The following is a 26451-nucleotide window of genomic DNA, read 5'->3' on the forward strand; positions in this document are numbered from 1 at the left end:
ATTTCATCCTGCTCTTCTAAAGCTCACTGCACAGGAAAAGACCACAGTAATCAGCAGTCATTCATATTCACACAAACAGCTTCACTTTGCTCCTCTGGTTGATACAAAAGGATATAAACATATAAAACGGCATTATAAAGTAAAGCAGCAACATTAACCAATGTGGAAACCACCAAAAAAAAAAATAAATAAGATTACAAATAACATTTTTAAGCTGTTTGATGTTCTATCAAAAGCTCCAAACTCATTTTTAAAACCAATACATATTTTTTTTTCACAATTTCTTGGAAATATCTGCATAATTAAACGGTTAAGACCAAGTTCGTGACAGGGGCATGATGTGAAACGCTCAGTTACAGAGAAACTTAGAGTCAGAATTAAGTTTAATGTCTCTGAAACATGACACAGGCAGTGAGGGTGAGGTGAACCGTTAACCGTTACTCACAAACCTTTAAAAATTAACCACTATTTTACCACAAGTGTCACTGCATGTGAAAATTCAGAGACATGAAGAGTCAGTGGTGGTTGTGGATATTGAATAATTAATAATCACAGAAGTAGGAGACGGCGATCTGTGATTATCTTCAGTCCTCGACCCTGCGGCCTCTCACCTACCACCCAGTTATATGACGTCGAGTGTGAAACTGCCTTAACTTCTGACGTTTTACTAGCGTCATTTATTAACAGTAATAAAGCTGATAAAATAAATAAATAAATAAAAAAATAAAAATAAAAAAAAAAAGCGATCCAAAGCTAATTTTGATTTATTTCTTTAAAGGCTAAGCACCACTTAATGGACCTCCATGAATATTTCACATTATTTTAGTTACTGACAGATATAAGTATGAATTAAAATGAAAATAGCAGCTTAATTTGCTTTAAAACTGACAATTTTATTAAATTGACGGAAAAACCCGAGCTCGCTACGGAAATTCTCGAACGCGACCGTGACGTCACTGGTGGACAACAGCCGAACAACGCCGCGGTAAAACACCGTTATGACTGACTGTTATGACAGTATCTAGCTAAATAACCAACATTATTCATGACAATAGCCTAGCAATAAGCTAAACTCAAATTTAGAGGTACCGTTATTCTTGTAAATGTGATCGAAGTCGAACTCGAATTCATCCGACACTATAAACCTCCGTAATGCAGCTACGTAGCCGAGTATAATCTGAGACACCGAGTTTAGCGAGTCAAGCTAACGTTAACTAACACCAACTAAAACAGGCGAAGTGAGTGTCCTTACCCTGTTTACCTCCATGTTACAGAGGCTCTTGAACACCTTTCGTTGGTGTCCTTACATGCCCATATTGTTGGAAAAGCGCCAGTGAAATGAGCTACAGATAACGGAGTGAGCGGATGGTCCTTTCCAAAGTGCCCGTTTAAAGTGGACAAATTTAGTCCATTTTCTGGATATTTTGGGATCTTTGGGTCATTTGTTCACAGATGTCCCACTGTACATTGAATGATTGCAGCCAAAAACAACACACCTTTTCGTCATTTTGCATTAAATTAAGTGCAGCTTCTAGAGTTGTTGTCCACCATCTACGTCACAGGCAAGACGCCTATTAGAGTTTCCCAACACCGTTGGGGGGGGGGGGGGCAACGGTCTTTTAAACCTTATTCCTTGAATTAGTAAGAAATAACATGTTTTCTGACTATCAATAAACACAAGTTAGGAACTCAAACTCCACTGTATTTATTTGTTTAACACTTTCATATCACTGGTGCTTAGCCTTTAAGTTGGTAAATATAACTGTTTAATTAGTTATTTGGCTCCACTTATACACACTGCGTCTGAAAGAGCTTCTCTACAACTCCACTTTAAACCTCTCTCTCGTTATAATCTATTAGAACACACCAGTCAATTGTGTGATACACATAGTGTTAAAAAAATGTCTCATTGATGTAATATTCTACATCAGCGCTCAGGGAATGTCTCTTGTCCAATCAGGTTACTTTGTTGGAGCTATGTTATAAAATGCTATATCTGTGTTGTAGGCTCGGCTCCTGTCACCGCCGCAAAGAAACAGTACGTTTCTCCGCAATCAACCATTTAACATCAAATCACTGAATGAGTGTTAAGCAAGTCCTTTTTAAAACTCCATGAAAGACAGTTCTGGTGTCTTTTGCAAAGACAGACACCCTCCGGTCGCCGCTGTATCGTACGGCAGAACTAACCCCAGAGAGACGTGCGTAGAGGGTGGTAACTAATCGCACCAGTGGTTTGTAAGAGAGAGGTCAGTACTCACAGGGCGTGCGTTCATCTCGATGCTGTGGGGCCAGGGTGAGCTTATTCTGGGCTTCATCATCATCAGCACTCCTCACTCAACACATACAGCAACACGTCTCAACCCCAGACACACGGCCAGAGGGTCTACAACACAGACCACAGCACCTTATACACGCCATCCACCATGTGCACACCGCAAAAAAAAAAAAAAAAAATAATAAAATACAAGCAAAATAAAGATACATTTTGTAGTGATTTATACGATGAATGATATATTGAATGTTGAAGTTTATATCGTTCATATAAAAAGGTTTTAAGAGCCAACTGTCATAAGACATGCTCCCATGTTCTTTGTATATATCAAATAAAGTTTATATTATGTTCATTTCTCAGCTTAGGCCTGTAGCGATTCTGAAAAACACTTTAGTGGTAAAAGCTAAAGGAGTTTAAAAGAACACACACCAAGGGGCTGTTTTTTAGACGTGGACCAAGTCCAGTTTAAGATCAAACTGCTTTGCTAATAGTGAAATACAATAGAAAAATCATTATAAGACCTAGGCTTTATCAGTGTCTGTCAAACGGACCCCATGAAAAATTGCATTCAACCCTTTACACCCTCCTGTTCATCAGAGACATACCAACAGAATAAATTATATCTTTTTATAAAATCCTTCTCGACAGTGACATTACTACACACGGTCTAGTTCGAATTCAAATAAAGCTTTCTATACATATTTATTACTAAATACCTCCAGGAAAAGCGTGTGTTACCTTCGCACAGTTGATGGGTGGTCACAGCCTGAGACAATATTCTTCCAATGTTCTGAAAATAAACCAGAAAAATATGACATTATGAACATATCTGTGGTCAAAGCATGGCAGCTGAATTTAGGATGACAACTGGCTTGTCAACACATTTTTTGCCGCTCTAAAATCAAAACCAAACACCCCTCGGTCCCTCGTCGACCGCCGCTGCTCCACAGCTGCAACACATCACAGCTTTACAGCCCGAGCACATTTGCTCTTGGTTAAAATCCGCTTTCAAAATCGGTGTGGGAGTTCATGAATCTAATTCAATCACACATGCTACTCACTCTCAGGTTTTTCAAAACGCTGACACACATCTCCTTTGGTCAATGACACATTTTGAGCTTAATGCCCGAATGAAAAATTTGTACTCGTGATGCGGCTGCATGGCTGCCCACTTTAACCTTAACTGTGCAGAGGACAAAAAAAAAAAAAAAAAAAACGCTGACGTTGATGTTGAAAGTCTATGGTTGGAAGGGTAGGCTTTCAAAAGGGGGTGCCACTTTTTGAAACCGTTGCTGAAACACTGATACAGAGTTAGGCAGGAATTCCCACACTTGAGATGTTTTGGGGACATATTAAAAGGCTTGTGGTGGGCCAAGGGCCAAAGACAACAATATAAAAATTAAGAAGCAACATTGTACTTTGTTGTGTGTCAGTTAAACACGGTATGAATTTGTATTTGGGTGTTTGTAGGGCAACTTCGATTCCCCAATGAACCTAATGGTGTGTTCAACAGTAATACAATCGGACAAATGTCTGGCCGGAACTACAATCACAGCGCATCTTCATAAGAGTATGAAGAAGGTTTTATTGCAGATTCAGAGCCCTACAGTTCAAATACTACTGTTTTATTACAGATAAGTCAAGTATTTATAAATCCCAACATTCGGTAGATATATTTCACCCATATCGCTCATCCTTAGCATGAAACAATGGTAAAACCAATGACAGCCGTTTATTTCAAGCAAATATGATATGCAGATAATTCAAGAGATTTAATTATCATCAAAAAGCATGTGGGTCCATCTGTGTTTGCAGATATTTAGGAAAACATAAAACAAAGAAGGTTTTTCGGACCACCGCTCTCAGAGCCCACCACAATCCCGAGTGCAGGCCAGACAGGCCGCATACCGTCGAGGCAGCGAACTTCCAGATGAAAGCCCTGAACATGACCTACATTAGCATGCCAATGGCAGCTAGGACTGAGAGTCCGCGTCAACACACACTTAAGAGCTGCAAACCTCGGTCCAAGTCTTATCTTCACATTTCCACAAAGCACAAGGCATCCACACTGTAGGACAATATCACCTCCAAACACAGTCTTCAGCTAAAGACCTTGGATCACAGTCACTAAAATGTTAGATTTGTTTAAAAACTGAAAATCTAAGAATACAATGAAGTGTCTAGTTCCATTTTTGCAAGAATAACCTACAACCCCTGGGGCCAAAAAAAATAAAAAGGAATGACCACAAACGATGAAATCACATACGACATTATTTAAATTTTGGAAAGGAAAACAAAGTTCTTTTTACAAAGTAAAATGTTAAAACTTAAAAGACATTTCTCACCTCTAGCCTCGGCAATGTTTTTTTAATGCAGAAAGTGTGTATACAGAAAGCAAGTTTGATGAGAGTGATTGACAGAACACTGAACTACTAAAGTGGCTGGTGAGTGTTACTGATGTGTGCACGGCTGGGTGACAAATACGAGACAGTAGCTTAGTGTTTTTTTTTCCTTTCTCAAAGCACTCCCAAGAAACTGGAACCAGCTCCACATTACTAAGTTGTGTACTGACGTCTGTGCCATTCGATAAAGACTCCGAACCCACTCTGCAATCAGAAGCACCATGAACTGACATCTAAAAACAGACTGACATCTAAAAACAGGGCTCCAAATTTACTTGTCACTCAACAAAGAGCCCCAAAGGCAAGCTATCGTTCAAGCGTGACCCAGAAAATAAAGGGCAGCTCTCTCTCTAACCTGTGTTTTTCAAACCTCATCAATAATTCATCCCTGATTACATTACTGTCACTTTAATTTGAAGGCAGCAATGCGTTCATCTGGAGAGTGAAAAAACATTTGTTGAGCACATGTTGCACAAAGCTCCGTGTTTTGACAACACACCACAGTGGACCAGACATTAATCTGAATTGCAGAAACTTAAACCAACACAATGTGAGGCTGTTCAGGCTTTTAATGTACTCCACCAGGTGCAGAAACCATTTAGGTTTCCTTGAATGATAAGTCATTTGTTTACCACGCACTGATGAGTTTGAACAGCGCACTGGGCCCTGTGCGTTTAAAGAAAATGGAGGATCTGAAATATACCTTAAATATTTTAGAATCATTTCAGTCGCATGTGAATTAAAACAATGATGTTATTTATAATCATTTATATCTGAGTCAGATTCCTTTTTTCATTCATTATCCGTAGCCCTTATCCAGGGTCGCGGTGGGTCCAGAGCCTAACTGGAATCATTGGGCGCAAGGCGGGAATACACCCTGGAGGGGGCGCCAGTCTTTCACAGGGCAACACACACTCACACCCACACCTACGGACACTTTTGAGTCACCAATCCACCTACCAATGTGTGTTTTTGGACTGTGGGAGGAAACCGGAGCACCCGGAGGAAACCCACGCAGACACAGGGAGAACACACCACACTCCTCACAGACAGTCACCCGGAGGAAACCCACGCAGACACAGGGAGAACACACCACACTCCTCACAGACAGTCATAGACAAGACATAAAACTTGATCATGAATCCTATCTGTTTTTATTCTTCATTTTTAATCTTATATTTCTTTATTTTCTTTACAATAGTCGGGTGGATGAATTGTTTATTCATTCATCCATTCATTTTCACTAACCACTTCATCCTGATCTGGTCGCAGTGGGTCCAGGACATACCCAGATTCACTGGGCACAAGGCGCAAACACACCCTGCTCAGGGCACTAGACCATCACATGGCATCACACATGTTTGGACTGTGGAAGGAGTCCCTCACAGACACAGGGAGAACACCACAAACTCAAGATACGAACCGGACATTTGAATATTTTTTGCCTCCACCAACGAACCATGACTCTAGAAACGAACCAGAGCCTCCGCCGAGCCGGTGGCTGGAAATGGCCACTGACCCCAATAGGCGAGTCTCCCAGCGCCCAGACTTGAGTGAGCTTTTAAGATTAGCAAATTGTAGCTTTAGCAATTTAGCATTAGTGTAAATAGCAGACATCGAAATACGTGCTAAGTTACGCCGTATCAACGCTTCGTCTCCCCACATTCACCGCCTACTCTCTGTTATTCCACCCACCCCCCACCTCCCGTCATACAGCCAGTGCCTGTGTTACTCCTCCAGCCAGTCGTCACGTCTTCAAGGTAGCGATGTGTAACCACTTAAAACTTTATTTCTTTTTTTATTACTGTTTCCACTGTATTTCTCTTTTATTTTTAGTAACGCTGCATGTATTTTTTACTAATTTGAGAGTGTTGTAAACATATATCAGTGCAAAAAGGGTGACTTTTAGGGTGGGGGCTGGAACGTATTAATTACTTTTCCATTATTTTAAATGGGGAAAATTGACTCGAGAAACGAACTTTTCCACTTACGAACCGGGTCACGGAACGGATCAAATTCATAGGCAGAGGTTCCACTGTAATTTTAAAAGCTGAATACAGGGTGCCAGGCTGTGATGTAGTTAATATTCCAACCTCACAAAAAGTCACAGATTTACCTCACTGCTGTTCCCGCAACCCGTCTCGTGGTGTCTTTTTTTCTTCTCTTCATCTTCTGATGATACACAAACTCTCCCTAACTTGAGACGATCTGACTTGTAGTGAGTGTATAGGGCGATCCGGCTCCGGGCCTTGGCTTCTCACCTCTCGGTTCTGTCTGACTGCCGTACACGCATTTTCAAACGCACACGCACATGAATATCTGGACCACTGCCAATCAGAGGGGAGGTACTGCACTTCACTTTTCTGATTGGTTTAGACCACGAAATGGGCCTAACGTGTTATTGAACCACAGGGAGGCTTTCAGAGTCTTCAGAGATTTTTTTTTTTTATTTCCCCTCGAACGACTGGTCGCAACCTCCACCTAGCGCTGGACGATAAAACTATTTTGACGTACACAAGAATATATTAGGTTTAATTCGAGTGCTTGTGTGTATGTATACAATATATATATTAAATATGTTATAGTGTCCTGTTCGCACTGTGTTTGGGGTGTATTTTGTCTGATATGGCAACCCCCTGTCAGAGCACAAGCGCAGGAACCTTGCGCGAAGGGAGAACCCGCTGGGGTGTATTTTCCTCCTGGGAAAAGTCTTCCCATTTGTGAGAGCACTGTTCGTTGCCTGACGTGGTTTCCTCACATTAAATTATTCTTTTTTTAAATCGGATCCGACGCTATAGATCAGGCTGCTTCTCTTAAATAAACACTCCCAAGGGCAGAACTTTTCCCGCCTTTCACTCAGTGATTCTGGACAGGCTCTGGACCCACCACAATCATGAACTGGATAAATTCATTCATTGTCTGTAACCGCTTAACACTGTTCAAGGTTGCAGTGTGTTGGAGCCTACCTGGAATCACTGAGCACAAGGCAGGAACAAACCCTGGACAAGGCACCATTCCAACACAGGGTACTCACCCAGTCACTCATAATTTCACCCACAAATACCCAAGCAAATACCTAAGGACACTTTCTACATGGCCAGGCCACCAAATGTGGATTGTGTTTTTTGATTGTGGGAGGAAACCCATGCCGACACAGAGCGAACACACCACAGCCCTCAGGCAACCAAGGCAGGGCTCGAACCCAAAACGGCAAATACCAACCACAAGTTATTTCCGAATAAATAAAAAATATCCAATTGCCTTAAAAGCGCTTTAAACTATGCACCTTTGTATTTAATTAGTGGGCATGAATATACAATCAGTTCCCGCCTTTATCTCCACTCTCCCCTCCAAAGCCCCGCCCACTGAGCCGACAAGATTGGTTGTTTAGGTTTATGAAGTCAGAAACCCTGGGTGTCTGAATCAGTGTCCTGAAACCGCAGCTTTTCAAAAACAGTTTCAGAAACATGTAAATGACTGCAGCCAAGTAACTAACTACTTATTTCAATCATGATAAGTCATGTAACATATAGACACTACCACACATACATGCTAACAATGCTAAACACTTGATTGTCATTGGAGTGAGTTTTTACATATAGAAGGAGATAATTAAACATAAAAATACAGTCTGTGAAAAGGGTATGGTCCATTTTTGACTCTTGTTTATTATTTCCACCAACATTCTAAACTCAGCAGCTATTCAAACGTGTAAACAAATATCATAGTACACATTTTAAATGTTAGTTTTCTCTCCAATAAACAGTAATTAATAATTACAGTATTAACCCTGTAAATGTTGTGCATATTCTGTTAGACTCCAGGCCTCAGGGCGACCTTGGCCTTGTGGCTGCAGTCATTTATATCAGAGATAAAGCTGTGAATTAAACCCGAACATATGAACACAACTTACTACGCCCTATCAACTCATTTTATATCAACATATTAATATGTTTAACGTGTGTGTGTTTTCCCTTGTTGCAGATGACGGCCACCAGAGTGTGGAAGCTAGCTAAGCTAACTTAAGCATAACTAGAATGAAGTTGGCTTTCAATTCGCGAGCTTGTTTTTCGAATTTTCCGCTCCACCTTAAATGGGCAGATGATACATTCTGGCGCCCGAGTTGCCAGAAGGTAACTGTTGCCTATTTAAGGTGGAAAGGGAAAATTCGAAAAGGAAGCTGGACACTAGCAAGCCAAACTCTACCTCGTTTAATCAAATACGTGCCTAAATCAACAGCACTCTTTTATATTGTCGTCGTCTTTATTTTCAAGCAGGTAAATATTTGTTGGACGCCTCTGGTCCAGAAAATGAAGCTAATATTCGTAGTAAAACGTGACAAATACGAGGAAACAGTTAAAGCTTTCCTTTATATTCAAATGAAAACAATACAACATTTACACATTCAGAGCTGCGCCTATGTTATACTGGATATATATAATAAACACCGTTATATTCTAAAACGTGTAGGTAGCAGGGCCTGCTAACTGTGTGCAAACATGGTGCTTTCAAGATGATCATTCAGGGATAAAATTTAATTTTAAAAGCATAATCCACATCTTGGACCAAGCCAAAAAAAATAACAAGGTTGTAGTTAATTAAAACCTGTGCGCTTACCGTTTGTACGGCCTTTAATTGTGTTTCGTTCGTGTTTTGTCCGTGTGTCTCTCTCCTGCTGCTGCTGGCCAAAAACACACTGAGAAAAGCAGCCACACGCAGAAATTCAGACTCGGAGACTTTTATTATGTATTAAGAGGCCATATGAATTAAAGGGCCCATAGCATGAAAAACTGTTGTCTTCATTTCTGTTTTTATATCATTGTTTTGCACAATGATCTTTTTGTTTCTACACTCTCTGTCAATTTTATTAGCTTCACTGACAATACAGCAGCACTTATATTTATATATACTGTAGTCCATCTCTGCATGCTTCTTGAAGAAGTTCTTCAGTAGTCAGGACCCTCATGAAGTGGGTGATGAATCATTCTCTGCATTTAACTCATCAGAAGGCAGCAAAAATGACCTCTTCTCTTCTCCAGTGCAGGCCCTGGATTCAGGCATATTTTAAAGAGCCGAAGCTGAAACCCTGACCAAGAGCATCCTGGCGACAGACCGCTGCGCTTAACTTTCCATACAAGTCTCAGGCTCTGATCCAAAAGACTCAGCAAGCCTCTCCAAGTCCACCGTCACATGACCCTTTTCTGTTTCCAGTTCAAGTGCTATCCTTCCATGCTCTGCAGAATGTTCTTTAAACTTCCAGGGGAGGTCTACAGAAGCAGAGTGTGAGAAAACGTGTAAAGTGCTTATGGAACTGTTACATCTCAGACCCATCGCATAATGCTTTCATTTCTAGACGGGCTCCAAAAAATAGCCCAAACAGTGAGTCATGTTTCAGCTCAAAATAAAAGCAAAGGGCTCAGAATGTGAGTGGTCGGTCCATATCTGTATACAGGGAAGATTTAATATGAAACATTAATTATCTTTACTTTCCTACAACATTTGTATAAGATTTACACTTAATCTGCTGAATTTAACATTGGGAAATATATATATATATATATTATGTTAAGTGTCGCAGTCACACGGCTCCAGGGACCTGGAGGTTGTGGGTTCTTCTCCCTGTGTCTGTGTGGGTTTCTTCCGGGTGACTCTCTGTGAGGAGTGTGGTGTGTTCTCCCCGTGTCCGCGTGGGTTTCCTCTGGGTAACTGTCTGTGAGGAGTGTGGTGTGTTCTCTCTGTGTCTGCGTGGGTTTCCTCCAGGTAACTGTCTGTGAGGAGTGTGGTGTGTTCTCCCTGTGTCCGCGTGGGTTTCCTCCAGGTAACTGTCTGTGAGGAGTGTGGTGTGTTCTCCCTGTGTCCGCGTGGGTTTCCTCCAGGTAACTGTCTGTGAGGAGTGTGGTGTGTTCTCTCTGTGTCTGCGTGGGTTTCCTCCTGGTGACTGTCTGTGAGGAGTGTGGTGTGTTCTCCCCGTGTCCGCATGTGTTTCCTCCTGGTGACTGTCTGTGAGGAGTGTGGTGTGTTCTCCCCGTGTTCGCATGGGTTTCCTCCGGGTGCTCCGGTTTCCTCCCACAGTCCAAAAACACACGTTGGTAGGTGGATTGGCGATTCAAAAGTGTCCATAGGTGTGAGTGAATGTGTGAGTGTGTGTGTTGCCCTGTGAAGGACTGGCGCCCCCTCCAGAGAGTATTCCCGCCTTGCGCCCAATGATTCCAGGTAGGCTTTGTACCCACCGTGACCCTGAACTGGATAAGGGTTACAGATAATGAATGGATGGATATATTTCATGTTTTTCAGCATTTGTGCTGCAGGTGGCTTTGCTGTCACACAGCTCCAGGCTCCTGGGTTTTTGAGTTCAATCCCCGCCTCTGGTCACTGTCTGTGTTCTCCCTGTGTAAGTTTGGGTTTCCTCTGGATGCTCCGGTTTCCTCCCACAGTCCAAACACACATGTTCATAAGTAGACTGGATTTTCAAGAGCATCCTTAGATGTGAATGTGTGAGTGTGTGATGTCCTGTGATGCACTGGCACCATATCCAGGACCTCTGTGTTGATTCTGGACCCTGAGAAAGCTGCTTACAGTTGGTTACAGCATATCTCCATAACAACAAAACAATCTTCTGTCTCTGAATTTTATATACAGCAACAGCCTTTAATCACTGCATCCCCTTCGCCACCAGAGGGCGCCAGAGTCCCGCATATCATTTCTGTCCACTTAGTGGCGCTGTGCACACTATGCATTTTGCAGCAATGCAACAAACAGCTCTGCATGGCCAAATGTATGTAGACAGTCCTTGTAATGAGTGAAACCATAAAGTGAACTGTATAATCTCTGTAGAAATGGCTTGACCTATAGAATCAACTCAGACACCACACTATCCCCAATGCCATGTGTCAGCCAGAGGTGTGTACTGCTCTAGAGCAGTGGAACTGTGTTATCTAGAGTGATGGAGCATCATACAATACCTTTGGGATGAGTTAGTGTTTACGGTCCACAACTAATCATCCAACATCAGCCCCGGACCTCACTAATACTCTTGTGGCGACCATGAAATCCTCACAGAAATGTTCCAAGCCATCCCAGAAGAACAGAAGGTCCTGATCAGGAGAAGAACAGTAAGAAGAACGGAGGCTTGATCTGAAGTGTGGTGTTTATTGCACGTGACTGGTGCATTTACAAGAGTCTTCGATACAAAATCGGGGCAGAGATTTATCAGCTTTACAAAACAGTTTAACAGAAGGTTCTCATGCGCAGACTGCGGCCACTGGACTTTCACTTTCACTGAACTGTGCCCCTGAGAGGAATAAACAGGAGGATACATACACTCAGAGGCTAAAATCGCTCAGTTGAATAAATCATGGCTTCAGTGTAAAGTTGTGCTCTCCATTTATAAAACCGAGGCATCCGTGTGACATTCTGTTCTCTTCTTTTCATTAATGATTGCATGGGTTTAATCATTTGTTCCTTTAATTAAATGATGAATTTTAAATTAAACATAAGTTGTTCTTCTGAATCTATCCATTGGGCACAGTCCCAGAAATATACCTTATATTTATAATAGCTTTATTCGATAAAAGCTCTACTGGAAAACACTGAGGTAAACAATAAATAAATTGAGGGCACACTTTATTTAAACTGAGGGAACTATTTATTAAAGCATTAATTCTGTTTTTTTAGCCTCTGGTTAACCTCCATAACCTCTTAAGGGCTAAGTGTAGAGTAAAATCATGAACATTCAATACACAACGTACTGGACTTTATCTCCAGGAGAACTGTGCTTGTCAGTGACTTCTCTCCATTATTTATGTTTTTCAATTATTGACTTCATTTGAAAATGCCATGTAGCAAAATTTCATAAAGAATGGACCAATAGAAATGGTCAGAAATGGCTTACAAATGCTTCTGTGCCATTTCATTTACACTGAAAGCCTCTCTTTTAAAGATACTCCTGTGGAGACACAAGGTTTGCTGAAGCTGCTCGGTTCTGAAAGGGTTCAGATGAGTTCCTTAAACCACTCTTTATATAATAAAAAGAAAATAATAAATGCAACGTTATTACAAAGCACTTTGTACAGGTTCTTTAAAATGGCCAGCTAAGGTGCTCAAAACGCACTTCATACATCTTCATACAACGCCAGAGGCAAACAAACACCACCACACACCATCACACACACGCAGTCTGGAAAGAATCAGTGACACTGTGCTGTACGTCATCGCTCAAAAGGCTGCTGACACCACGTAACTCACATAAACCTTCATAGACATCTGTGTAAGATTATTATTATTATTAAGCATCAGTTGTCACAAGGTTTTCTGAAAGACACTTTATGACAAGTGACAGTTGGTGGATTAAGTGTTCATTCATTCATTCATTATCTCTAACCTTTATCCAGTTCAGGGTCGCGGTGGGTCCAGAGCCTACCTGGAATCATTGGGCGCAAGGCAGGAACACACCCTGGAGGGGGCGCCAGTCCTTCACAGGGCAACACAGACACGCACACACCTACGGACACTTTTGAGTCACCAATCCACCTACCAACGTGTATTTTTGGAGCGTGGGAGGAAACCGGAGCACCCGGAGGAAACCCACACAGACACAGGAAGAACACACCACACTCCTCACAGACAGTCACCCGGAGGAAACCCACATAGACACGGAGAGAACACACCACACTCCTCACAGACAGTCACCCGGAGGAAACCCACATAGACATGGAGAGAACACACCACACTCCTCATAGACAGTCACCCGGAGGAAACCCACGTAGACACGGAGAGAACACACCACACTCCTCACAGACAGTCACCCAGAGGAAACCCACGTAGACACGGAGAGAACACACCACACTCCTCACAGACAGTCACCCGGAGGAAACCCACGCAGACACAGGGAGAACACACCACACTCCTCACAGACAGTCACCCGGAGGAAACCCACGCAGACACAGGAAGAACACACCACACTCCTCACAGACAGTCACCCGGAGGAAACCCACGCAGACACAGGGAGAACACACCACACTCCTCACAGACAGTCTCCCGGAGGAAACCCACGCAGACACAGGGAGAACACACCACACTCCTCATAGACAGTCACCCGGAGGAAACCCACACAGACACAGGGAGAACACACCACACTCCTCATAGACAGTCACCCGGAGGAAACCCACACAGACACAGGGAGAACACACCACACTCCTCACAGACAGTCACCCGGAGGAAACCCACGCAGACACAGGGAGAACACACCACACTCCTCACAGACAGTCACCCAGAGCGGGAATCGAACCCACAACCTCCAGGTCCCTGGAGCTGTGTGACTGCGCCCGGATTAAGTGTTCATAAATGTTAATTTAGGTTCATATCAGTTGTCATTAAATGCTTCTTTAACCTTGTGAACAATGACCAACAGTGAGGCGTTTCCAAAGAACCGTAAGTCAATTTTATAAACCGACATTACACCTTTCACCACGAGTGACAAACCCTCAGACGTCCACAAAGGCTTATTCAGATACGCAACAGGTGTTTTTAAGTTTTCAAGGAGGGAATGGAGTAAAGTGGCCTTTATAACAACTAACATAAACCCATTAAAACAACTATAATAATAATAACTGGAGTTACAGTTCAGCATTGACATTTTTGTTGAATCCTGTTACAGACGAAAGTTAATGTAAAGTTAGGAGTCTAGCCCAAGGACTCATTAGTGTAGCATTGTGTGGTTACCCAAGCTGAAAATTGCATCATATTCTTCCACATAGAAGTCAGCAGCAGTATTAGTTAATACTCCACACTACACCACACCAATGTGGGTTTATGTCGGTTGTCATAAAAAAAAGCTTTATGTAAGTGTTGTTTACCCTTGTGAATGAAGACATAAATATTACCAGTGAATCCCAAGGTATTCTTACAGTATATCAGCAGCTCCCAAGGCGTAATGACACTTACGTAAGTCTTCTATGTAGGTGCTAAGTAACCTAACGTATGATGAGCCACTGTAAGGTGCTGCCAAATAGTCCCTTGGTTGTTTTAATTGAAAATGATTTATGTGCCCTTTATGCTGTAAAATACGCAGGTAAATATAGAACTTCAGCTTTTCTTTATTTAAAACAATAGGCAAATTCACTATTCCTCCTCCCTGTCTAGTTTCTTTAGCTAAATCTTTGGCGGATCATGATTTGTGTCAGTAAAAGTGCATCCGACACCACTGAAGCTCTTTCATAAAGCCCTGTATGGTTCATTAAGACATTTATGTACCTCTCATCCTGTGAAAGTGCCTTCAGCTTGTGGTTCTAAAAGGTGAATCCTTTTTAAAGGTAAAAAAAAGACTTTAAGGATCAGCTCTGTTTCCTTTGGACGTATAATTGACACAAAATGGAGGACAGAGAAAAACTAAGCGTATGAGCATAAATTTCTTCCCCTTTTAGAGAAGTACATTAAATAAAACATTAAAAAAAACACCTTCATGATCATGATGTAAACTTTAAAACCTTAAAAGGACCATAAAACACTTATTTTCTCATAAGGTATAAGTATCACCGTAATAAAGACCGAAAAGCATATTCTTACCATGTTATTCTCATTACTGTTAGTATTACAGTTAAAATATTGAACTGCTGAAGCATTCATGTGCAGAAGATTCCAGGGGGTACACCACAGAACAGTGTGAGTTCCAATGAACCAGGTCCACTGCTGATGAATAATCTCAGACTTCAGAAACACACACCTCCATTACTCCTCGAGTCCAGGAGAGCTTCAGATATAAAATAATAGTCTGTGTGAAAGAGGACCCCACTTAAAGGCTCCTGTTTTCTGAAGAGATCAGTAGGAGGAGGTTCACCTTAGGGTTAGAAGTGTTTTTCAGGTGAATCGTGAGTGAAATAAATGCAGCGGTCACTTGTCCATGTTGAACAGAGCGCTGGGGATGTTCCAGATGTCAATCTGAGGCAGGATGAAAAAGCAGTAGACCAGGAGCCACAGGAGCAGCAGCAGGTAGATTTCAGACAAAGTCACTTCACCGGAGCTCTCCGCGGTTTCTGTGGAGCCCTTTTCTTTCCTGTAACACAACAATTAAGGCCGGTTGTGTTAGGAGCAACTTTGTAAAACCTGCAGCTCTTAGAATATCCACTGTCTTTTACTCATTAAATGCATGAATTAACATATTAAACGGGTTTGGACTTTGATAAAGCAGGTAAACACGGTTAATTCATGCATTTGCTGTTACTGCTTCGCTCTGTTCAGGGTCATGGCCGGACCAAAGCATGATTTAAATCACTGGGTACAAGGCAGGGCTCCAGTCCGGCACAGGGCACCACACACTCACACACACACACTCACACTCACACCTATAAAGTATTACACAGCTCAGGACACTCAATCCACAGCGTACTCTCGACCAGGAACGACTGTCCACCTGGAGGGTTTCACCCAGGACACAGCGCCAATCCATATCTGGGCACACACACATTCATTCACACACCAGGACAGTTATTACAGAAGCCAGTTCACCTACCCTCCATGTTTTTGGACTGTGCGAGGAAACCGGAGACCCCGGAGGAAACCCACGCAGACACAGGGAGAACACACCACACTCCTCACAGACAGTCACCCAGAGGAAACCCACGCTGACACAGGGAGAACACACCACACTCCTCACAGACAGTCACCCGGAGGAAACCCACACAGACACAGGGAGAACACACCACACTCCTCACAGTCAGTCACCCGAAGGAAACCCACGCAGACACAGGGAGAACACACCACACTCCTCACAGACAGTCACCCGGAGGAAACCCACGCAGACACAGAGAGAACACACCACACTCCTCACAGACAGTCACCCGGAGGAAACCCACGCAGACACAGGGAGAACACACCTCACAGACAGTCACCCGGAGGAAACCCACGCAGACACAGGGAGAACACACCACACTCCTCACAGACAGTCACCCGGAGGAAACCCACACAGACACAGGGAGAACACACCACACTCCTCACAGTCAGTCACCCGAAGGAAACCCACGCAGACACAGGGAGAACACACCACACTCCTCACAGACAGTCACCCGGAGGAAACCCACGCAGACACAGAGAGAACACACCACACTCCTCACAGACAGTCACCCGGAGGAAACCCACGCAGACACAGGGAGAACACACCTCACAGACAGTCACCCGGAGGAAACCCACGCAGACACAGGGAGAACACACCACACTCTTCACAGACAGTCACCCGGAGGAAACCCACGCAGACACAGGGAGAACACACCACACTCCTCACAGACAGTCACCCGGAGGAAACCCACGCAGACACAGGGAGAACACACCTCACAGACAGTCACCCGGAGGAAACCCACGCAGACACAGGGAGAACACACCACACTCTTCACAGACAGTCACCCGGAGGAAACCCACGCAGACACAGGGAGAACACACCACACTCCTCACAGACAGTCACCCGGAGGAAACCCACGCAGACACAGGGAGAACACACCACACACCTCACAGACAGTCAGCCGGAGGAAACCCACGCAGACACAGGGAGAACACACCACACACCTCACAGACAGTCACCCGGAGGAAACCCACGCAGACACAGGGAGAACACACCACACTCTTCACAGACAGTCACCCGGAGGAAACCCACGCAGACACAGGGAGAACACACCACACTCCTCACAGACAGTCACCCGGAGGAAACCCACGCAGACACAGGGAGAACACACCACACTCTTCACAGACAGTCACCCGGAGGAAACCCACGCAGACACAGGGAGAACACACCACACTCTTCACAGACAGTCACCCGGAGGAAACCCACGCAGACACAGGGAGAACACACCACACTCCTCACAGACAGTCACCCGGAGGAAACCCACGCAGACACAGGGAGAACACACCACACTCTTCACAGACAGTCACCCGGAGGAAACCCACGCAGACACAGGGAGAACACACCACACTCTTCACAGACAGTCACCCGGAGGAAACCCACGCAGACACAGGGAGAACACACCACACTCCTCACAGACAGTCACCCGGAGGACACACTGTCGCCTGTGATACTGTGAACGGACATTTCAGCCCCCCGTCCTTTCGGTCTAAAGACGGAAAGCTTATCTACAAACACACATTTTGAATGTATTATATTTATGATGTTATAAAACCATTAACCGTTTAATTCTGAGAAATATACAGAGTTTGTGGTGTGGTCATTTATAAAACACACACGTGATAAATGTACCTCAGGAAACTAAAAGAAATGTAGTGTATGAGCCCTTTAAAGTAAATCACGCACCTAACACTCACACCAGCGAGCAGGAGATGATTTCTTCTATTTGGAGATTTATAAAAACAGCAGGGAGTGAAATGTAATCTGCCTCACATCCAGAACAATCAGGTTCCCTGATAAAACCATCGAAGGCCAGCTCACGACATACAAACGCAATCAGCTCGGCATGAACCAGAGAGTGTGATGCAACACACAAACCTGTTCACACAGGCGGGAAAGCCTCAAGGCCAACACTCTTCACTGCGGTGTGTTTTTACATTGATTTGGACTGAGATCTGGGGATTCATAGCTGCGGATTTGCAAATCAGAATTCAGAATATCTCAAAACAGAAACATTTCAGTACCTTTCATTTGTTACAATGACTTCTGTGGTTTCCACATTTTCCATCGTCTAGAGGGAAGACAACATGCAACTCGTTAATGCTCATGTTTTAGTTAAACAAGCTAAACCTTCAGACATTATTACAGCGCTAATGAAGAGCTGGTCCTTTTTATGGTAATGTGAAAATGATGCAATTTCTCAAGACACAGAACATATTTCTAGGGACCAGCCTCCTTCACAGAGCAGCACAGTGATCCGTTTTGGCACAAACCTTTGATTCTTTTGGGTCATGGGCCTCTGTTGAGCACAAAGCTGACGGCAGCTGCTTTTCATCTTCGGTTCCGTCACCAGCTGCTTCTTCCCTGTGAGAAAACACCCAGCAGCTAGTCGTATGCAAAAGTTTGGGTGTCCCTGATCAAATCATTTGATTTACCCAGTTGATTCAACGTTAAAATAACGTAATGACTGCTGTCTAATCAACGTTCTCTTAAGGTTGAAAATGAAAGTTGAAAAGACGTCCAAACACAGACATTGAAAAGATGACTATTAGAAGTATTCTGGACGTCCATTGACGTTATTAATTGGTCCCGAAATAAATTACTTGTATAAAACACATTTTGGACGTCCACTGACGTTATTGATTGGTCACCACTTAACTAACTTATTAAGATGGATTTTGGACATCCATTGACGTTTAAAATATGTCCTTGATGGACAGACTACTTTTAGACCTATTTTGAACGTCCAGGGACGTTCCTTGTTTACTGGGTACTTACGAATTTTAAACAGGTAACCGTTGTTTGGTGTTTAGCCCATGTACTCTTACTGTTGGAACGTTGGAGCATTCCTGTCCGAGCTGGGAATCAAACCCTAGTCTGCCGTGTCGATGACAGCGATCCCATTAAACAATTAGCTGTTGATTCAACGTTGAAATAACGTAATGACTGCCGTCTAATCAACGTTCTCTTAAGGTTGAAAATGAAAGTTGAAAAGACGTCCAAACACAGACATTGAAAAGACGAATATTAGACGTATTTTGGACGTCCATTGACGTTATTAATTGGTCCCGAAATAAAGTACTTGTATAAAACGCGTTTTGGACGTCCACTGACGTTATCGATTGGTCACCACTTAACTAACTTATTAAGATGGATTTTGGACGTCCATTGACGTTTAAAATATGTCCTTGACGGACAGACTACTTTTAGACCTATTTTGAACGTCCAGGGACGTTCCTTGTTTACTGGGATGTTATATAAATCAGCAATTTACAAACTTTTTGAGTGAAAATAAGTGACTTGTTCTCTACCAAAGAACACACCTCCACACATTTTATGGAAAATTACTGTCAGGTGAGAAATAGCATCATGGATTTTAGGGGCTGATGGACCCCTGGATGAAGAGAGAAAGCCCCCCAGAACAGGAGCATGTGCTTTGAGAGGAGAGACTCTTATTTTGCTGTTATTGTATTTTTTTTTTAACATAAATAAGAAAATAAAAGTCCTGGACAATTGGGATGATATGACAGGATTTTTTTTATATGCTACAGTAGTTTACATAGTAACATGTTTGTTTTAGTTTGGGGGGAGGGGGGGCAGTTTTCAAAAACTGGCACTAGGGGGCTCCGGGGAATAAGGTTTGAATACCTCTGCTGTAGAGGGTGTGTTAAATAATGTTTAAAATACATTGTTTTACCTGTTTATCAGGATTTTATAAAAAATATCAACCTTTTTATGCTCTGATCTGTCGGATAAAGGAGGCACTTCAGGACCTGGTCTGACGTAATCGAGCCTGGGGAAGATCAAGGGTGTGAAAGCCCCCCCAGCGGAGGAGTGTAATAGCCCCGCTCCGATCTCCAAACTAAACATCATTAAGTACATTTAAGGTCATTTACAGAGAGCTCTAACGGGCACATGTGTGAGGTCACGTCCTTCAGGAAACTCAACTCTCACTCACTCTCTCTCTCTCTCTCTCTCTACTTTTCCCCATTCCTAGCCCTCCCTCTCTCATTCCCACACATCTCTCCCCATCCCTCCCTCTCTCTTCTTTCCTTTATTTCAGTTTTTCTGTGATCCTTTCCTGTATTTTTTTCTCCCATCCCTCCATCATCTCTGTACCCCCATCTCTCTCTCTCTGATACAAATAATAGAGCAGTACCTCTGACTCTCTGTGTTTTCTCTGGCTGCAGTAGTTGTATCTGTAGTTGTTGTAGATGTAGGTGTAGTAGTAGTTGTTGTCGTGGCAACACTGCTGACTGACAGCTCCTCATCGCTGCTGATGAGCTCGCAGTGGTCAGTGTGGAGGTCCGAGTCCACGGCCCCCCACTCACCTGGGTGTCTGGACCACAGCTCAAAAGGACTCTGCTCTGGAGACTCCAAACCCTAAACACACACACACACACACACACACAGAGAACAGGAAGGCATATTATTCCACAAAGTCCAATCTCAGAAGACGGTTTTCCATTTTGCTGCAGTTTGTCAAGATCCAAGTTGATCCCACTCCTTTTAATCTTTTTTTCCTGTTTTTCCAGTTTTAGGAACTTTCTTTATTTCAATTATTCTCCTTCTTGTTTTTCCTTCTCAGCAAGACTGGATTATCTTAGCTGTGATTAGCATAGCTCCAGTTTGACACAGCTATGTTTACCATGCGTTCACACTGGCAGCAAAGGGATTTGAAAATTCAAAGACAGCTGGGAATTTCCAGTGATAGGAGGCAGCATAACCACTCAAGACCAACAAGGCTCTCTCTCTCTACTTTAATTTGGTAGCATCTACCAGTAGGAAAAGAGCAGGGTGCCTAGGGGCTTGTTTACACCTGCAGTAAGATGCAGATCATGTTCAGTTTTCACTTCTCCACATGAAAAGACAGATGTAAACACCTCCAAGACGCATTGTGATTGGATTAAGATCGGTGTAAACAGAGTTACACGAACAGAAAGGCATCAGTCGAGAGGAGGAACAACTCAAGTGTGGTTTTCTGGAGATCAGAGGCCGGACTTTAATTCACAGATGAACTTGAATGGCCATCATTGTACGTGAAGGAATGACAATCCTTTCCCGACGGTCTTGAACTCTAGGTCTCTGTCGCTGCCCAATGCAGAAATCACAGCCTTATCCTCGGGTGCTGCAGATGATTCTCTGCCTGTTTTAAATGTTTATTCCTGACATTTGTGGGTGTATAACACACTGGGAGCAGCAGGTGTGAAACCATGTTTACAACCGGGATGCATTTTAATAAGTGTAAACAGAATCCGGTCAAACTACATCTAGATACTATTCAGATACAATCCAGGTGTGAACAGGCACAAGGAGATTGTATCCCTTTAAGCTTTTTTGAGTGCTATTTTATTTATTTTAATCTCCCAATGCTTCTGGCTCCATTATTAAATGCCTTCATTATGGTCACTGCGGCACATGGAGGTAATGGTCAGTGGTCGGTATTCAAAATAGCGTTTGCTCCCCTGCAGGATCTTTAATAGGGCAATGTTTGTCAGTGAATCTCGTACTACGTAATCCACTCATTTGTTATAATTTCCCTGTGGCTCTAAACACTTCAAACATATTCCCAGGTCTGAGGAGACACTACAAAGGAGCTTTACCACAGGTAATGACCTGAGCCTGAGATACAGTTAGCATCACTGCTACTGGTGCCTCGTAATCTCATTCATAAACTTCATAACTCATATGTTCTGTCCTCATTAGCCCTGAAGGTTCTGGACACGTTCTCCCAGTTCCAACTGTCCCCAGGACTGAAAGATCATACCTGTGCATCATGCCTTTCACCTCAGCGGCATGCCACTAGGCTCCCGTAGCCTGTCTATGTGCTCTATATATCGTCGCTGTCCAATGAAAAACAGGGGAGCACACCCTGGAGAGGGCGCCAGTTCTTCACAGGGCGACACACACTCTCACAATCACTTACACACAAACTTATGGACACTACTGAGTCGCCAACTTGTGTTTTTGGAGCGTGGGAGGAAACAGGAGCACCTGGAGGAAACCCACGCGGACACAGGGAGAACACACCACACTCCTCACAGACAGTCACCCGGAGGAAACCCACGCAGACACAGGGAGAACACACCACACTCCTTACAGACAGTCACCCGGAGGAAACCCACGCAGACACAGGGAGAACACACCACACTTCTCACAGACAGTCACCCGGAGGAAACCCACGCAGACACAGGGAGAACACACCACACTCCTCACAGACAATCACTCAGAGTGGGAATTGAACCTACAACCTCCAGGTCCCTGGAGCTGTGTGACTGCGACACCTACCTGCTGCACCACCGTGCCTCCAAGAATCATTCACTCTACTGTTACTATTGTCAAAAATACACACTGCAGATTCATACTGGATTAACAGTCCTCTACTACTATTATAGCCAGACTGTAGGCCCAACACAAACTGTGGATCCACACTGTATTAAAACCACTTCTCAGTTATTACTTGTAGACTGTAAACACTACACCCACTACAGATTCATACCGGATTAAGTTATTACTTTAAGACTGTACATACTAAACACACTGGAGAGTCATACTGGATTTAAATGACATCACAGCTGTTATTTTCTGACTGTAAATCTACACACAGGCCACTTTCAGACATGCACCGTGACCCTGAATTTCCTGGACATTACCCGGAGTAGCTGTACCCACACATCCAACTCACTTGTACCAGACATTACCCAGACTTTATCCTGCCTGCCTCCAAATGCAGTCTGGTAATGTCAGAGTTAATGCCTGTGTGAACAGAGCCGCTAATGTTCCGGAGAATTCACAGTGAATTCGTGTTGTGCCTCCTGCACACGCTGCACATTCACCGCCCACAAAATGAGGAATCATACTGGATTGTAACTTCTTCTTAGCTATTACTTAAGACTGTCAAACCTATGAACTACTGCATGTGGCCCAACCGTGGTCCAGTGGTGGTCCCAATCAACTGAGGGATGGGATCGATGGCGGCTGATACGTTCTGCAGCATAAGATGGACTAATGTCAGTCACAATAAACCTAGAATTGGCAGATGTGTGAGAAGCGAACCTGATAAAAATGGCCAGGGAGTGTATATGTAATACTCCCCCATCATGCTCTAACATGGCTTTACCTTTTCCTGTGCGTCTCGTTCACTGTCAGTGTGTGGAGCCGGCTGGAGAGGAGTTACACTGAGAGACAGACGGAGCTCCGCAGGATACCGCTCCACTCGCTCTGAAGTACCCATAATCCTCTCTGTCTCCTTCCAGGTGGTTTGCCCTTGGCCTTGTCCATCAAAGAGCTGGTTAACAGCGCCCTGGTCACAGTCCGGCTGTGAGGCAGGGCTGCTGGGCGACGGTGGACTGAAGGAGTGTTCGCTTTCTTCACAGATTGCAGCCTCAGAACCAGGCTCCTTCAAGGATTCACTGATGTTAGACCGAAGAACCTCATTCTGAGGGATTTCTGACTCTGGCAGACCCTCACTAGGGCTGTTATCAAGCTCTGTGTCTTCAGAATCATTCTGCTGAGGCTCCAGCTTACTCTCATTATTGTAAGGATGATGTAAGGTGGATTCCCCTTGGTTTACGCTACCCATCTCATCCTGATAAGCCCCCAACGTACTCTCATCCTCATCAGGGTGTTGACTGAACAAGGTTTCCTCTTCCTTTGCGCTGTTAAACTGCTGATCCTTCACCATACTTTCATCATCATGCTGATTGCAGGGGGCTCCAAAGTCCTTCAGCTTTTCTGTCTCACTCTGCAGACCCTCCAGCTTCTTCTCATCACTGATAGCAGCATTTTCACACAGACTTTGGGTCTCACTCGATTCTTTCTCAAGAAAACTTGTGCTTCCATCCAAGCTGCTGTCATCGATAGCTGCCTCTTGACCTGAGATCTGGTCAGATTCTTCATCATAAGCCACTCCTTCCTCTGCCTCACTTGACTGGATCAGAACACTGGACTCTAACTTCTCTTCTTCAACTTCTGTGGCTTCAGTGAAGCTGATTTCTGCCAGACTGCTGGCAGCCTGCGAGTTGGCTTCTCTCAAATCCTTCATTACTGGCTCTTCACACTTGCCTGAGTCCTCACTGCCAAGAGCTTCTTCCTCCTCCTGGATCTCTGCCTCGGTCTCTATTGCTCCAGACAGGCCGCTGTATGTGGAAATGTGAGAAATCTCTAGCCCAGAACAGACCTGGTCTGCTTCTTCTTCTTCTGTCTGATGATTTTCATCTTCTGGCTCCAGAGCAGACTCAAAATGTATCACCTGGTCAAGTGTCTCAGCCTCTCGGAGACGCACAGGTTCCTCCTCACATTCCTCGTGAGATCTCATATCACTGCTGAAAACATCAGCCATATAGTTCTTTTGCATTTCTTCAGACAGCATTTCTTCAACTTCCACATCCTCATCGCTCCCGGAAATGGAAATCCTCTCGTACTTGAGAACAGGACATTCAGTATCATCCTCAAACAAGGCCACTGGATTTGATTCAGCGTTGGAAGACTCCAGACTTTCTTTACGCTGTGGAAGCTGGCTTTCCAATGGGTTCTCCAACCCAGAAACCTGCTCATCAACGTCAGTGAGGAGAGAACTCTTGCTAACGTCGTCCGGTTCTGTTACGGTGGTGTCCTTATTTCCAGGATAGTACCCAGAGTCACTGTCTCCATACGAATGATCACGAAATGCAGGTTTGACCGTTTCTGGGTTCTGTACAGTGCCGGTTTCTTTTTGCTGTGCATCTGGATCATTCGCAATGTCCTCACTGGGGACGTGGTGGGCAGAGCTGTCCTCCTTTAGATCCAAAATGTATCTGTAAGCATCTTCCTCCTCGGACGGCAGCATGGACTTGGCCTGGAAACTGTCCAGTGAGCTGAGAGAGAAGTTCCCCTCATCCGTGAACAAGTCTGCATCCACTTGGTCTTGAGCAACTCCTTCTGGTAGCAGGGGTGAGCCCTGATCTGAGGTTAGGTCTCCAGGGGAAGTGGAGTACCTCAAATCACTCAGAGAGCCTTCACTGCAAGACTGCTGGAGCTGAGGGGCCATCTCACTGGGCATCTCACCTAGGGGTGGGAGGTAAAGAGGTACAAAAGTCAATACTAGTATGATATTTCATGATGCAAATGTTATTACACACACACACGCAACAGTTTGTTCGACACAATCAAGTCTGGCGTGCATCTCACCCCAAGAATCTGGTGAGTCCATGGCAGAGTCAATTTGAGAAGACTGAGGGGAAATGGAGGTACTTTCTTTGTTTGTGTTGTCTTTGTTCAGGCCTAAGGGGCGACAGAGAGGCCGTGTGTCTGCAGTGCTGGGGCTGGAGACTTCTGAGGACTCCTCACTGGCCCTGGGTCTGTCCTCTGGGGTCCGAGGCTGGACAGGAGACAAGGTCTGCGCCTGCTCTTCGATCACTGAAGAGATGAAGATTTTGGGAGGAGGCTGAACCCAGTCTCTCTTCACCAGATAAGACTTCTCTCTCTTCCTCTGGACGCCGTTCCTGACGGGAGTCTCGTTCATCCTCGCACTGACCTTACTCCTCTCCAGGAAATCGGAAGGGTCGTCCTTCCGGAAAAAGGAGAAATCAAACAGGAGGTAAATCACTCACGGCTCTATGTTTAGGTGACAGTGTCATATTATATATCAACAGTAGGGACAAGCATAGACCTCACCTCCTCGATCCCTGGAAAGTGTTCTAGAAACTGGGACACGTAGGTCATTATGGACTGTTCGTCAGGGGGGTCCAGAGTAACATCTGAGGAGAAATGTTTCAGAAGAGAAAACGTGAACGGAGAAGAAATCAACAGGGTGAACAGCGAGTGGCTCATTGTCATTTAAAGGAACAGGAGCTGAAACTGGCCATTCTGAACAGGGCCATCAAGACCCAGAACTGTGTTCCCTTGTGAAAAAAAAGGGCAAAATATTTGTCGTACCTTCAGGCTCCAGAAGCCGTGGGATGCCCAGGCTGTAGTGTGCAGTTCTGAAGGCCTCCTCGATGTTCTCCCTGGAGGATCTGAGCAGAGCTCTCCTCATGTCTACCAGACTGTGGTCAATGGACTTGATGACGGCCAGAAAAGCCAGACCACTGGCCCAGCTCTTGCCAAAATCCTGGACGGCGACTCCGTATCTAAAAACAGCAGTGCGATAAGAACTGTGGTCTGGACTACACACAATGTTTAAACTAAACACA

The 26451-nt window shown here is 44.2% G+C and overlaps 1 protein-coding gene and 1 long non-coding RNA gene across 2 annotated transcripts in view; both read right to left on the reverse strand.

The window, feature by feature from the left end:
* Nucleotides 1-2: 2 nt before the first annotated feature.
* LOC136700515 (uncharacterized) lies at nucleotides 3-9380 on the reverse strand. The gene is made up of 4 exons (XR_010803760.1): nucleotides 9292-9380; nucleotides 3011-3062; nucleotides 2259-2383; nucleotides 3-26 (listed from the first exon to the last, which is right to left on the reverse strand). It is a non-coding gene; the product is annotated as an uncharacterized lncRNA (long non-coding RNA).
* A 5101-nt stretch (nucleotides 9381-14481) lies between these two features.
* Nucleotides 14482-26451, reverse strand: part of clmna (calmin a) — a 48326-nt gene continuing 36356 nt past the window's right edge. Inside the window, exons 7-14 of the mRNA XM_066675913.1 lie at nucleotides 26195-26388; nucleotides 25934-26016; nucleotides 25448-25826; nucleotides 23400-25324; nucleotides 20439-20662; nucleotides 18553-18643; nucleotides 18304-18350; nucleotides 14482-15724 (exon numbers count right to left, since the gene is read on the reverse strand). Coding sequence (XP_066532010.1) covers nucleotides 15562-15724; nucleotides 18304-18350; nucleotides 18553-18643; nucleotides 20439-20662; nucleotides 23400-25324; nucleotides 25448-25826; nucleotides 25934-26016; nucleotides 26195-26388 — 3106 coding nt within the window. The 3' untranslated portion in view covers nucleotides 14482-15561. The remainder of the gene's footprint in view (nucleotides 15725-18303; nucleotides 18351-18552; nucleotides 18644-20438; nucleotides 20663-23399; nucleotides 25325-25447; nucleotides 25827-25933; nucleotides 26017-26194; nucleotides 26389-26451) is intronic.

The sequence above is a fragment of the Hoplias malabaricus genome, chromosome 1 (assembly GCF_029633855.1).
Source record: "Hoplias malabaricus isolate fHopMal1 chromosome 1, fHopMal1.hap1, whole genome shotgun sequence".
Lineage (NCBI taxonomy): Eukaryota > Metazoa > Chordata > Actinopteri > Characiformes > Erythrinidae > Hoplias > Hoplias malabaricus.